The sequence below is a fragment of the Bos indicus x Bos taurus genome, chromosome 18 (assembly GCF_003369695.1).
Source record: "Bos indicus x Bos taurus breed Angus x Brahman F1 hybrid chromosome 18, Bos_hybrid_MaternalHap_v2.0, whole genome shotgun sequence".
NCBI lineage: Eukaryota > Metazoa > Chordata > Mammalia > Artiodactyla > Bovidae > Bos > Bos indicus x Bos taurus.
The window spans coordinates 62,071,995-62,087,548 of NC_040093.1; the positions used below are offsets into that span (position 1 = coordinate 62,071,995).

General features: G+C 39.1%; 1 protein-coding gene across 2 annotated transcripts in view; it reads right to left on the reverse strand.

The window, feature by feature from the left end:
• The window catches only part of CNTNAP4 (contactin associated protein like 4), a 285,557-nt gene that overhangs the window by 20,000 nt on the left and 250,003 nt on the right, over positions 1 to 15,554 (reverse strand). For both annotated transcript variants that reach the window (XM_027513975.1, XM_027513977.1), the window contains 4 exons: positions 8,226 to 8,465; positions 6,535 to 6,759; positions 5,086 to 5,219; positions 4,158 to 4,245 (listed from right to left, as the gene is read on the reverse strand). In XM_027513975.1, the coding sequence (XP_027369776.1) occupies positions 4,158 to 4,245; positions 5,086 to 5,219; positions 6,535 to 6,759; positions 8,226 to 8,465 (687 nt within the window). The remainder of the gene's footprint in view (positions 1 to 4,157; positions 4,246 to 5,085; positions 5,220 to 6,534; positions 6,760 to 8,225; positions 8,466 to 15,554) is intronic.

The window sequence follows — 15,554 nt, forward strand, 5'->3', positions numbered from 1 at the left end:
TTTATCACTGTCTGAGGGTTTCTAGGTTTTGGCAGCTGATATATAATTTGGGATTTGGGGTTTTGGCTTCTATCATTTGCTCTCTATTGAAGTGTAAGTAGAGCTCTGTTTTATGATGTTTAACAGCCAAATCCTCATCAATGGCACACACTTGCCCATCCCACCTGGAGCACGTACTTGTGATTATATGTGCTTCTGACAAAATCCCAGTGTCTACCTTATCATTTGCTCTATAATTAAAATCAGATAAAACATTTCAACATCATGAGTGTTCTCTGCTTTTAGAATATGACACTTCTGATCAATGCTCATGTATCATGAGGAGAAAGGCTGTTTTTAAGTTTCTAGGTAGGGCCAATTCAAAATGATATAGCTGTATCTGGAAATGACTGGAGCCACGATAAGGATGAAGTCATGCCAAGTACTGAAGATGGTCTATATTTTAATTATCAAATACTAAAAAATCAACCTGATGAATACAAAAAGGTGATTTTAAAGTAGACTTTTTATTTTTTTGCTCCAAATGGTACTTCTCTTTTAAAATAAACCTTCCATTATCTTAAGAGACATTTCACAATATATTTACACAATTGCAGTGCCCTTAGCTTATTTGGCTCACATATCTTCCTCACCTCTGGGCTCTGAAGTGAGTTTTACATAAAGGATTCCTGACACATTGAGATTGTTCTCAAGCTCTTCAGCAGGGTAAGTGGATGTCCGTTCCTGGCTGACTACAGACTTTATTTACATCTGGCCCAAATCCCACCATAGTGATCCAAGAGCACTTCCTGGCTCTGTGGCCTCAGTAGAGAGAAATGATTTTTAATGGTCATCAATCACCTCCAATATACAAAAGCTACTGCTCAGGATGAGTGCAAATAATCATCCAGTTTTTACTCAAATAAATCATAAATGTATCCTAACATATTAAAGTATCCAGACATAGAATCCAGAGCTTCACTTTATAGTGAATTCTGAATATGAAAAGCAAATGTAATGTACTTTATTGAATATAGGAGTGTCTGAATTGAGCTGCTTTGGCAAAGAGCTTGATCTTCTCACCCCAGCTCCCAACCACTAATGACTATTATTGCCAAAGTTACTGCGTCCTCAAATATTTCAAGTGTAGTAGGGAGTTAGAGACGGTTTTCATGTCATCACAGTACAGATTGATATGATTTCTAAAATTTACCCTCCTTTCAACATCTGCTAGTAATACTGATTAATAGTGACAATGATCCAAAATTATTCCCATGATTCTTCCTAAGTGTAAGGAATGAGTATGGAAAACAGGGGAAGAACGCCCTTCATTTCTGGGGTCCATCTGAAATGGCAGTGGACGGTCATATCCTTGAGTGTTTGTTTGAAAGTGTAGGCAAATGACAACTCTAAAATGTTTATCTTCTGCTCCCTTAAAATAAATATTCAGATATTATAGATGATATAAGTATTTTACTATTTTTCTTGGCTGCAGCATGCAGCTTTCAAGATCTCATTTCCCTGGCAGAGACTGAACCCAGGGCCGCGGCGGTGAAAGCACCGAGTCCTAGCCACTGGGCCACCAGGGGGGTCCCACGGCATGCTAACTTACTTTACTTTGGAGGGTAATCTGGAGCTATTTTATCCCAAGCAACATAGGGTGTACTACACTCAATTAGATACACAGGAACATCGTGTATTAGGATTATCTGCCCACTAACCATAAATTCTGTGAGGGCAGATGCAACGTCTGCCATGCTGGCACTCCCTGTGTTTACAACAGGTGATCACAGCGTAGGTGCTAAATGAATAAGGGAACCAAACGGGCTTATAAAAATGAAAACCACTGTTGGTTAGCATGAGGTCAGGAGAATGTGCCTTGCAGACCTCCAACTGGGTGAGAGGAATCGACTGAGGGCCCCAGGTGCCGGGCTCTGAAACTCATCCTCAGGCTTGGGCCAGGGCCTTGCTTCCCATGGCTGTTCCCAGGCAAAAGCTGACCACAGCGGGGACTCTAAGGCACACCCACCCTCTGGAGACACGAGACTCCTCTGGCGGCCAACAGACTCGGCTCCCCCACAAAGCTGAAGTCCAGGATGCTTCTAACTGTCCCTCCCTCTCTCCTTCACTGGAAGGCAGGCTTGCATGCAGTCTTGACAAGCTCTCTCCTCACGTTCTCTTTCATAAGTGTCCCCTTGATAAAACCCTCACGTGGTTAATTTTGTCTTGACAATGGATTCTTGGAGGACTGCAACTAACATAGAAACCTCAAGATTGACCAACTCTCTGGAAAATGCATAGCTCCATTTTAGCATCTATTTTTACCATAAATTAATGTAGCATATTAAAATATAATAATATACTACATAACATTTTGTTGTAAATGCATACATATACCACACCATATGACCATAAATTATTAGTCTCCTTTGAATTACACATGATTTGAATGCAATGTTAGTCCTTGGTCAAGATTCACACCTTAGGATATCAATAAATTCATACTTCCATTTTTAGGAGAATGAATTGATTCAGACTCTAAAGTTTACTGCTAAACTTGGACTTTAATCTTATTTTTCAGCATGAGTGATATGAGTCTTAATAACATGCTATTCTTGAGTAAAAACATTAACATCTTTAATTCCTTATTAATCTGCAATATTCGTTATAAAAAGGGAAACAAGTATCTATATAATGAATGTTATTATTCTACTGTTTGATTACAATCTTCCTCATAGAATGCAGGTCAGTTTCCCAATTGTTTTATAATATATTTAACATACTTCTATTCACACAAAGTATTTTCATCAGCAAATCTGGCATTAAGTTTGAAGATGCTATTTTTTCAAAAATATGATTTTATCAACATTATGCATAGTTGTTAGAATCTTTAATCTTTTAATTTTACATTTTTCTGTAAAATGCCTCAACTCAGACCCTACTAGACTGAGGAACTCATGAAATTGAAATTTATTATAATTATTTGATCTTTTTTATTACTATAGTTGAATTTATGTGGTTTATGCTATGAAACCACTTGGGATTTTCCAGTTAAGCTTCCAGATATCTAAGTAGTCCTTTACACATATATTTCATGTCCATCCTAGCATACTAGAAGAACAATTCAATTCAATTTCCTTTATTTGTTTGGAGAATAAGAGCATACAACTTTGGCGCTTGTCACAATGCTAGAAAGACTATAAATATTTGTAAACTTAAGTATTAACCTTCTCAGAACCAATATCTTGATCATTCACCCACAGGTTTAATCAAGCATTCTCAAGATTCTAACATTATGTAAAAGGAATGTAAGAAGTGATATATCAAGGTACAAGTACCTGAAAAGGTCAAAAATAAAATATTTCATTTACTATCTTGGGCAAAATATTCCAGGCTAATGTCAAATATCAAACTAGGAATGAAAACCAGACTACAGGAAGTCCTCCAACCTCCCATTTATATCTAAAAAGAAAATCTCTTTTAAAATTTATTGCCCCTCTTTCCATTTAGTCTTTGCTGGCAAATATTTTAAAAGCACACATGTTTTGTGCTAAAATGGCAAGACTATGTTTCTCTTTCCATGCTATCATCAGAGGTAACTGGTGGACAGAAATAAGAATTACAAGGCATTTAGACAGACACTGGGTTATATTATAAGTCAGCAGGAGTGGCTGGCCGCTGCCTTCAACAAAACAGACAGGATCCAGGCCACAACCTGAAGCATATTCACCAACCAGCAGAATGGCAATTGCTTTCTCCTCCATATTCTTCTGACCTAATCCCAGTGCTATCATTAGATTATGGTTTATATGTCCGGCAGCTGATTGATATATGGTGTGTTATTTATACCTTTATTATTTGATATTTTTGAAGTGTGAGAGGGAGACCATGTTTCATTATGCTGGACTGACACAGGGCAGACACCAGCATGGCGATACTATGCAAGGAGGATGCTTGCTCATCTTACAAAATGTCCCAGCTCACAATTACACACACCCCTGAGAAAGTACAGTTTCTGCCTTGATTATCATTCACTTCACAACTGAAATAAGGCAAGGGGTTTCTTTCGGCATGATGAATTTGTGTGTTTTGTGTGTGTGTTTGTGCATCTGGAACATGACTCTTCTGGTCCATGTTTATGCATCATGATTAGGCAAAAGGCCATTCCTTTTACTTACCTATAATCCTGCCCAGTACAAGGGATCTGACAGCACTGAGTTCTGTACCTGACGCCAGGTGGACTTGCCTCCTCATGCTCTCATCAATCTACAAAATTGTTACATGAGATGCAAATATCCACATGGATGTTGTCATTGAGAAGAGGACAGGAAGCAAAGGAAGACAAAACAAAATGATAAAATAGGCAATTGTTAATATGGCCCCAAAGATTAGAAAAACAGAGTTTAAAGTCAGTCATTTATACAGGTGAATATTATTTTCTAAACTACTTCTATGCTACCCTCAGACACCAGTGCACCCTACCTTCTATCCCCTTATATCACTTTATTTTTCTCCACTGTATAAGAAATTCAAATGGAGAAAACCCACAAAAAGATACAAGTTATCTTCATCTTGATATTTTTACTTAGCTGGGTATTTTAACTTGAGTCATTTAGCTAAGAAAGTTTCCTCTATCTAGAGGGCTGAAACATATGTGCTTTTCTTCAAAAGCTGGTGGAGTGAATAATTCAACTTTCTCTGCTGTAATTCACATCATTTTAGAATTCATTCTGAAATTGTGATCATTAATTTCTGTGCAAGAAATATGGCTGCACGTACAGCCATCTGAAGTAAACTGGTTTCATTAGAGTAGCAACAGTTCTGCCAATAGCAGATCACGCTAAACTAAAAAGCACTTCCCACCTGAGTAAAGCAAAAGTAAAACAAATAGGAAAGTTTGGCAATTTTAAGTATCAAATACTATTAATCTCTTAAACAGAATCCTACTGCTAAAAAAACAACACATTTGATGGTCTATGATTTGTGTAAGGGTGGCACTGGAAGAATGGCTTTATTTAATCTATCCATTATCCAGTTTCTGCTGCAGGTCCGTCATGCTGGGGAGTTTACTTGCAACCACTGCTTCTGCTGTATTTTCTCTATTACCTCCACAAAGACCACTGCTTCTTCTCTGTTAATCTTTACGTGGTGAAGTTGCCCATCGGCCATGTTTTTGAAATCAAAGTTAACAACATCGGGTTCTTGATATCTATTTAGCTTGTACCTGATCTGCAAACTTCCTAAAGTAGAGGGGAAAAGTTATAGTTTAGTTAAAATTGTATTTTTAAAAAACGCCTTTAAAAAAACCTCAGAGTCCTTTTTTGTTACTTACTAATACCTGGGGAAGAATTCACAACAGTTTATTTGGCTGTACACTTTCATCATAATTCCTAGAAGTCAGTTTCCATGTGAAATTGCACTATTTTCCCAAAATTAAGAGCAAATATGTTGCCAATAAGCAGGTTCTTTGTTGCAAATATTTAATTTGTCAAATATGTAATTAAGCATATGCAAATCTTTGTACTAGCCTCTGACTTAAAATAATAAGGTTTAATATATTATGAAATATCAAACTACTGTGGAATATTGCAGTAACTTTCTTTCTGTAATTCATCTTTCAAAAAGTATGCCTACCATTCCTGAAATGCAACTGATGAATGGAATTATTATTATCAAATACAGTTTTACTAAAGATAAGGAATATTTTTCAAGTGGTCATGGTTATAGAGTTTGGAATGAAATTAGGGTGAGATGAATAGTTTTAAGCCAAACTTACTATTAGAGTTAATACTACTCATTTAATTGCCTGCAAAGATGTCAGTAAATCTACTTCACAGGATATCTTTCAGTTTAACAAATATATGTAGAAAAACTTCAAGCTCAAAATACATATTGTAAGGAGGAATATACTTATTGAACAATATTTTTTAAAATTTGGTGTTCAGTGCCCTTGGGCCATATTTTATTTAGTTGAAATGATATATCTGCATGTTTGTACGTTCCTTTGTTTTCCTCACCCAGACAATTTATTCACAAAATTTTTTTATCTGTAACCCAGATAAAGGGACGAGAACAACAACAGTAAGTGGCTCTCCGTAGCACACACGTCCTAAACCGCACACCATCATCCTGCACTGGTGTACTAGAAAATCAGAACCAAGAGATTATTTTATGGACATCTTCTTATACATAATGCTAATTGGTTAACATTCTCTCAAAACTTCTCTACTTCGATTTGAAGGAAATATTTTATATAAAATTTATATATTTATATAAAATATTTATAATAAATATTTTATCTACATAAATTAAACATTCACACAAAATATGTTAAATTACCAAAGCTATATGGCTATAAAGACATTTTAAGTATTTTAAATAATCCTTTTAGATTAAATTTACAGGACAGCACTGAAAAAACAAAACTGAATACATCAAACAGGCACATTTATTTTTTTCCTGTTTGTAGTCTGAGAAGCAAGAACATGAGAAGTATCCATATTACTACAGATCTAATGCTCTGATAGTATCTTCTCTCATCTGAACAGCACTCACCGTTTTTGGCTAGGATAACGGAAAGGTACTCTTTATAAAAGGAACTCAGATAGAGCAGCAGGCTTGGCGTCCGTGTTGTGCGGAAGCTAAACTTGATCGTTTCCCTGCTCAGCCTGGTGTCACCATGAAACGAAGCCGCGTGGGAGCTGGAATTCTTACTTAAGGAGTAATTTTCTTGAAAATTGTAAATCACAGATGAGCCAGATCCAAAATAGGCAGAAATCTCTGAAATGATAAGCACACTTTATGTTTAAAAAAATTGAAGACCAAGGATTATTCCATGGTCTCAGTTATGACACTTTTTAAATTTAAAAAATAACTATCCAAGTTTTAAAAAATCATTTTACTTACATAAATGATTTTAATACTTAGGATTTATTCATTTAGGATTAGTATTTATTAATTTAGGATTAATATCAGAAATTCATGCACACACACACACACAAATATATTTGTATAAAAATGAAGAGGATGGTGGAAGGGGCAACTAGTTTGGGATTCCGGAGCTCTTCCCTTCCTCACTATACAGGGCGGTTGTTGAATGCGAGCTGCAGGTGATCCGCATGGATAATGTGGCAACATCTCCACTCAGTGCTTTAGGGGTTTTGTCTGTTTGTTTTATTTTTACTATCTATAATATTCGTTTTAAATCCTATATACTATGTGGATGCAGAATAACATTCCCGATTACACTTTGCAAGATGACCTGGAAATCATTTAGATTCAGAAAACGAAGACATGCTCTTGTAAAGACACGGTCTTCGTTCTAACTTTAAACAGGAGAATTACAGAAAGACAGAAGCAGTGGTTGATTACCCAAGGTTGATTTTAAACGATAAGTTATTCCTGATAGAAAGTAGATGATTTGAAGAGTTCGTTTTGGCCAACTTTCCTTTAAACAATCCCAAATGTTTTCATTGCAAAGCAGGGATCGCTTCAGTTTGAGGCCAATTTTCGTTAGTCTCCTTCAGGTGAAGGTCCAGTAGTCCAGAAACACTTAAGTAAAGCAATTGAATTAAACTGGATGACGATTTTCTATGAGGAACTATGAAGGTGTAGCAAATGTTTGTCTATTCACAGAAATCTGTTCAGAACGCTAAGTGCTACACTCAGCTTTTCCCTTCTTCCATGACGTGGATCAGTGAACAAGACCAGCTGAAAAACGGTCCACTGTTTCACTTCACCAACAGAAAGTCAGCATTTCACAGAACAAGGTGTCTGAGTATCTCTATTTTGTCACACGTCGATACTCAATGGAAAAGTTATTTCTAGTCCTGTTTGCTAAACAATATTTGTTGGCTCAAACAACAAGGCTTCCCAAATGTCTTTGCATGGCTGGCCATCTTCAAAAATAACAACAATGCTTGTAATGATTTTAAAAATGAGAACTGCCCCCATGGGACTGGCTGTTGACACCTGTATTATTTGAGCATTAACAGTAGATAGAAAAGAGCAGATGGAGCAGCTGATACTTTAGAAGGTTTATCATTAAAAGACACAGTTTTTAAGGAACTGAGGCAAATATTTAAGTAACGAAATGTCATGGGCATAAAATAGGCAATCCCCCCCCCAAAAAAAATGTTCAGGAATGGAAATATTTTTGTTTTAAAGAGCTACAAAAAAAAGAACTGCTGGAGGTTTTATTCACATTGGGTCCGTCTTGCTCTTGGGGGGATCCTTGTCATACTCACCGTCTGAGCAGAAGGGCCCCGCGTACGCGGAGGAGGTGCAGTCACAGGAGAACCCGCTGGGCTTCTCCATGCACATGCCCCCGTGGTGGCACAACCTCCCATAGCTGCTGCAGTGTCCTCTGCACCCCGGCTCCACTCCCGGGGTCACCCTGGCTCTTTCTTCCAGGTCCAGGGCCTCTCCGTTCAACTGCAGAGACCGAATGCAACCCAGGAAGCCCCTCTGTCGGGTGGCCGTTCCACCTACAAGGGAAATACTGCACATGCGAACATGTTCTGAGGGGTTTCGTTCAGGATTTTAAGACCAAGCAAGACTGAGGCCTCACAGAGGCCAAAATTGTGGCCTTAACAAAGAACGGCCAGAGTCAGAGGGTCTATATGCTTCTGTAAGCACGATTTGTGACAAAATACGATTAAAAGAATTCATAAAGATAAAATTCATTCATTCATTTTTTCCCCAAAGGTTGAATTTGTTACAGATTTGTTTTCTAAAAGAGTTTTATAAAACTTTAAATTGGAGACTTTTAAAATCAGTTTGTTTTATTTTAAAGAACAAATTAAAGGCTCTATTTCACTTTCATTCAAAATAACAGTGATATGTATTGATATTCTTATGTAGAAACTAATTTTTTCTTGCAATTTTTAATAAGCATATATTTGTGGGTGGAGGAGGGCATGGCAACCCACTCCAGTATTCTTGCCTGGAGAATCCCATGGACAGAGGAGCCTGGTGGGCTCCCCTGGGGTCACATGAGGTCACAAAGACTTGGACAGGACTGAAGCTTCTTAGCACGCATGCAGGCACCACACATGTGGTTGTCCTTCATATTGCAACCTGATCCTGATGCGGGACAGCTTTCATTAGTGAGAATTATGAAGGAATCTTTGAGGTCTTCTAACTTGATTGTGCATTAATGTAATCTTTTGGTCATTATCCTTTCATCAAACATGCAGCAGCAGACTGAGCACCAGAGTATCTGCTTTTGTTGGGTGTATTTCCCAGTGAAGTTTTTCAAGTGTTGGACTAGTGCTTACTGTTTTGGAAAGATTCTCAACAACACTGGGGAAGTGGGTTAATGGAGACACAGAGTGGTGTAACATTTACTGAATGAAAGATAACAACATGCACTTAGCAAGCCGCCCTTGAAGAGGTTTTAAGAGTTTGGGAAGAATCAGACCCTGCTGTCCTAAGGCAGTGGAGGAGGAAACGGCAGTCCACTCCAGTATTCTTGCCTGGAGAAGTCCATGGACAGAGGAGCCTGGTGGGGCTATAGCACACGGGATGGCAAAGAGTTGGACACAACTGAGTGGCTGACACACACACATCCTAAGGCAGAGGTTCTCAAACGTCAGGAATAAGAGTACCTCATGGAAAGGCTTCTTGAAAATACAGGCTTAGGCTCCCCCAAAAATACTGATTGTGGTGGGCCACACACAAGGCTGTGAATCAGACTGAGACAGTCACCTGACTCCCATATATAAAGCATCGTCTTAATAGGAATGAAACCTCTGAGTGCACTTGGACATACATCGGTGCCCAGGAATATCAATAAACAAAAGCTCAGAACTCGAAATAGGAAAACAGTGTCCTAATCTAAATAATCCAGGTGATTTACCCAGAAACACTTAGATGTTCTTGGAACCTCTGAAAAGGAGCTTCATCTTTTGTACAGCTGATGTTGTCTCACCACCAGGACTGCATACCCGCTCCGTACCTGTTCTCTCTTCCTAAAATGGGTTCACTCCCTCCTCCCTCACTTCATCTAGCGAGCTCCTAATCTAGCCCCATTTACGTAAGGTCTCCTTATTCTCAGAGATTAAAGAGGTGTTTTTTTTTTTAATTTTAGAACCAGAAAATTTCCAGAAAGAACCTACAAAAATATGTCATCATCCAGCAAGCTTTACATTTGAACAATTTACTTTCTATATTACCAGTGTCTCTCCATCAAAATACACATTCAGTTAGGGCTATTTCAATCACACTGAAACCCCAGCACACAGAACAGCATCTGACACAGAATTTGTTGTTGTTCAGTCAACTCTTTGCGACCTCATGGACTGCACCATGCCAGCTCCCTTGTCTTTCACTAGCTCACACATAACAGCGTTGCAATAACTATTTACAACTACAGCTAAATGAACATTAGTCATAGCTAAGTATTAATACTCAATTAATTTACTGTTAATAATCAACACACTCATTCATTAAACTGATTGTAGTAGCAGCTGGGAGCATGGTGCTTCAAAATTTGAAAAGAGGTACATTTCCTCACAGGGATGTTTGGGTCCCTGGGACTGAGAACATTGATAAAACTCAATGAATATTTCTGAATAAATTAATTCTATGCTTTTGGATAATGACATACCATGAAGACAAAACTAAAAGCATCTCCTGAGACTGAATCTCCTGGGACTCATGGTATTATATAATTCAGATTCATAGATGTAATGGTCCCTATTCAAATGATTGTATTTATTTATTTTTGCCATTCTCACCAGTTTTTTTAAACATAACAAAGTTACATATAGTTTTCCTATATATTGCAATTATTTTTAAGTAGATAAATTAAGATGTTTATTTGGAGTTTCAACACCAAACTCTCAAAAATTCATAGAATGAATAGACAAGTAGAAGGACATAGTAGAGCTGAAAAGCACTATGAACCAATTCAACATAATTAAGATTTATACAATTTTCACACAATAGGAGGATACAAATTCTATTCAAGTTCCCATAGACTATAAACCAGAAGAAACCGGAACATATCCAGGGACATAAAACTAGGTGCAAAATTTTCATCGTCTACAGGTATTGAGTCAAATGATGGTATTAAACGTCTATATTCAAATGGCTTCAGCTGACATTATTTACACCTCTTTGATAAAGAATATGAAAACCTTAAGGGGGTGGGTGTCATATGCTCTATCTATAAATCCAGATTTAGTGTGGTATGGAGCCAGACATCGTACAATTCCAGGCTCTTGGGCAAGGCAGGGACAAGTTGCTGCTATCCCAGAGTTTCGGAATCGCTGCCACCCTTGCTGCGCTCCTTCTACACTTCCTCATCTTCTGCCATCCCTGGCATCTCTCTGCATCCCTCGTCCTCAGGACATCTTTTCCTTCCACATCCAGGCTGCTGCTATCTTGACTCAGTAAGAATGTCTAGGGCTCAGTCAAGTCTGTGACAGAGATTCTTGGGGCATCCTTGCTGGAGTTCTCTTTCCTGGGTAAGGAGGTCGGCCCGCAGCCTTGGTTTTAGCTCTGGCCCGGGCACTCTTTGGAGGAGGGCCAGATGCTATGAAGTCTTCATTAGAGGTGTGTATTCCTGGTGTATTTCACTGACTTCATGTTACAGTATTTTAAATCATGGTGTAGAGTTTATAGTACACAGCACCACTAAATCACCGTCTGTTATGCATTTGTCACTCTGAAATATCCACAGGCTCTCTGATTTAGGGGTTTATCTCAGTCTGCCAGTGACATAATAATAACTAAATAACCTGGAGTCCAACAACTTAAGACATCCATTTTCATCAGCTCCATCTCATTCATTCTTGTTTGTTTTCTGCTGTTTTTGTTGCAGATGAGAGACTAGAGGCACAGACAAGTTCAGGGACTAGCCCGTGGGCACAGCTGAGAAATTTTAGAATAAATATGTTTAGTCAGAGGCAGAGTTAAGACAAAAACCTACAGTTGGGGATGCCTCCTTCTTCTCCACACCAAAACCCGGTCAAAAAAGAAGAGTTGCATTTTCTTCTCCTCAGATCACTTTCAATTTCAATGGCATTTCAGTCCTGCTAGCATTATTTAGCAGCTCTTTTCTGGACACTGTCTGACACTGGAGGTAAAGAGTGCAGAGTTACACACAGTGGGTCTTGGTCTCACAGATCTCACGGTATAGTAATGGATTTAGGAAGGGAAACATGAGCATAGAAAGAGGTAGAAAGAGATACCAAGTGGAGAGGAAGGTCAGAGGATGGGGATATTCACAGGTAGAAATATATGCATATACATGTGAAATGCATGCTTAAACGGCATTTGTAATAGTGAGAAGAAAATCAACACAGTTTGTAAGTAAGATTTCTTGATTCTGTACTTTTAAAGAGTTTCGTGTGTATGTGCTCAGACACTCAGTCGTGTCTGACTCTTTGCAATCCCATGGATGGAAGCCCACCAGGCTCCTCGTCCTTGGGATTTCTCAGGCACGTAGTGGGCTGCCATTTCCTTCTCCTGGAGATCTTCCTGACCCAGGGATCAAACCTGTGTCTCCTGTATTGGCAGGCCATTCTTTACCACTAAGCCACCTGGGAAGCCCTCTTAAGGAGCTAATGTTTGCCTAATTAAATGGCTTTAAACTATATTTTAAAATTACCAAGAAAATGTGATGTCCAATTAAATAAACATTTGCAGCACATGGGTATTGAAGATTTTTACTTTACCATGAGGCTTCAAGTTACTAACCTTTCATTTTAAGATGTAGCTGTTCAGGAAAACATGGTTCATGTAAATAGGGTTGGGCTTGAAAGCTTAATTAGACATTCCAACGACTTCTCCAGGTTAGAGGATGTCCAATTAAAATGAGTTGCAGTTTGATTAATTGATTCTGGATGCTTCTGCTGAGTTATTATGTTTGGAACCGTCTTCCAATTAATTTGCTATCAATTTACCTGCCATACTGTATCAGATATAATGGATTCTGGAACTTCATATACACTGCACATTTTGTGAAACAAACACCCAACCTTCCTATGTGGATGGATACAACCGAATCTGTTCACTTACACACGGTATTGGGATATTGCACCTAAACAAGTGTGCTAGGTGCCAAGTGGAGACTGAGCCCAATCCTTTCATCACGTTTCATGCTCTCAGGAAATCAGACTAAGTGACAGATGCTATTGTCACAGAGTCCAAGCTGGCTCTTTCCTATGCCAATTTCCCACTACTTCTGTGGCAGGAAGACCTTTAATTTTTTAATGGCAAATTATTTATGTGCTTTGCTCGAATATAATTGAGGATTAACTGGGAACTGTACAATCCATCCAGGGGCCTTAGAAGAACAAAGAAAACAAGATCCCCCAAAATCCAAAATTGCAGAGGCTCGTCGGGCAGAGGACAGGGGCTCTCTCTGAGCAGGGCACTCTGCAGAGAATGGCAGGGAGGCCCTGGCCACGGGCCTTCAACGGGGGCAGGGAAGTGACTGGGCATGCGGGCAGGGCCTGGACCAGGTCAGGGGACTGTGCTCTGCACACCACGCAGCGGGTCTTCCCAGCCACCCCCGAGGTCCGGGGGAAGACACGGCCTTGCAGCAACAATAGCATCAGTTCGTGTAAGTGCTGAGGCCGGATGCCCAGCTATAGTTTTGCCATGGAACATTTCTTACTGAACAAAGCCCTGCAAGGCTGGGAAGAGCAGGACTGTCCTCCCTCAAGTTCAAAGAGCTGTGACGGCTGAAAGAGGCAGGTGGTGTAAGAAAGCATGCCACAGGCAGAAAAGTCAGTCACTTTTCCCTGAACCAGAGCCAGTGATGAGCACGGGTCCTGGTGGTAGCAGCAACAGGGAAAAATGGGTCTACTCAGAGTTAAGGCCATAGTGCTCAGTGATTCGACCATACTAAGGCCTGTTTTTCAAAGAAATGAACCTTGGTGCTATTTATCATATTCTCTGATCTCAAGAGATCCCATTTGAATTCTGATTTAAGAATTCAATTCAACGGTCACTCAAGATTTGCCACTGGACAAGGAAAAGTCCACTGGGAGCTTCTCTGGTTAATCATGAAAATGACATCTCAAAGAGAGAAGAAAATATTTGAAATAAATGATATGATTACATTACAGAGCAACACGACTTTTATTGCACTGAACTTTGGTAATGAGGGAATGTATTTATGACTACAAAGGAAAATTAGCCTGTAATAAAAATTATTCAAACATCAAGTTGTTTGGCATTCTCTTCCTGTAGCTATATTTTAGCCTATCAAAAACAAACAGAAAGTAAAGAGAAAGAAATCTAGATTATATTATAATTAAGAACTTCTGCTCATCAAAAGACATCAGCAATGTGAAAATGCAAACCGTAAAGGAAAATATCTATAATAAATGAATCTGTAAAGGACTCATCCACTATATATATAAAGAACTTCTAAATTTTTCTTAAAAGAAGACAACCCTGTAGAAAATGGGCAACAGATCTGAACAGCCACTTCAAAAAGGATGATATCCAAATGGCCAACAGAGATTTGGCAGTGTCTCCTAACGCTTGACATATGCTTATTCCTATGACCCAGTACAGAGAAGGCAATGGCCCAGTAATTCCACCCCTAGGTACACAACCAACCAGAATACAAGCATATGTTCACCAAAAGACCAGCACAGGGCTGTATTTGTAATATGCAACTTTGAAAGTATGCAAATATCCATCTGCAGTAAATAAATATATCTCTGTTCTGGTACTGTCCTGGTACTTCCCTGTGGCTCAGCTGGTAAAGAATCCACCTGCAATGCGAGAGACCTGGGTTCAATCCCTGGGTTGGGAAGATCCCCTGGAGAAGGGAGTGGCTTCCCACTCCAGTATTCTTGGGCTTCCCTTGTGGCTCAGCTGGTAAAGAATCCACCTGCAATGCAATGCAATGCAGGAGACCGGGGTTCAATCCCTGGGTTGGGAAGATGCCCTGGGGAAGGAAAAGGCTACCCACTCCAGTATTCTGGCCTGGAGAGTTCCATGGATTGTAAAGTCCACGGGGTTGCAAAGAGTCAGACACGACAGAGCGACTTTCACTTTCACTTTTCTGGTACTGTCAGTGTCCCCAAAGCTCCCCATGAATGTGTGACTAGGTTGAAAACCAGCCTTCAGAGCTTCAATGTGTTAGAGTTCAGCATTAACCTTTGGGTATGGTATTTAGAAACTGTTTGCTCAAGATAATAAATATTTGTAGATTTGCTGCAATTCAAATGCAATGCAAATGACTTCTGAGTCTATGTCAGGAGTCCTTACTTCTCCTTCGGGTCCTAGTCCCAAAGTATTGAAATGAAGTTTGCCCCATTTAGAAACCTTCCAGTGAAAGAATTCAGGCTGCAAACAAAAATTGCAGAGCTGGTTGAATGAAAATCAATTCAAGGCTAATTTAAGATGCTTCTAAGAAAAATGCTGAGTTTACAAACCAAAATAGAAAATGACCACTGTCACATTTCAGCTTAAAAAAAATGATTGATTCTTTTCTCTGCATCATTTCCGTGGCTGGAGAATGGCTGTGGGTGTGTAATCACAGCAGTGACTCTCAACATTGAGTCCCCCATGTCTACAAGGTCAAGGGCATATGTTTACTACACCAA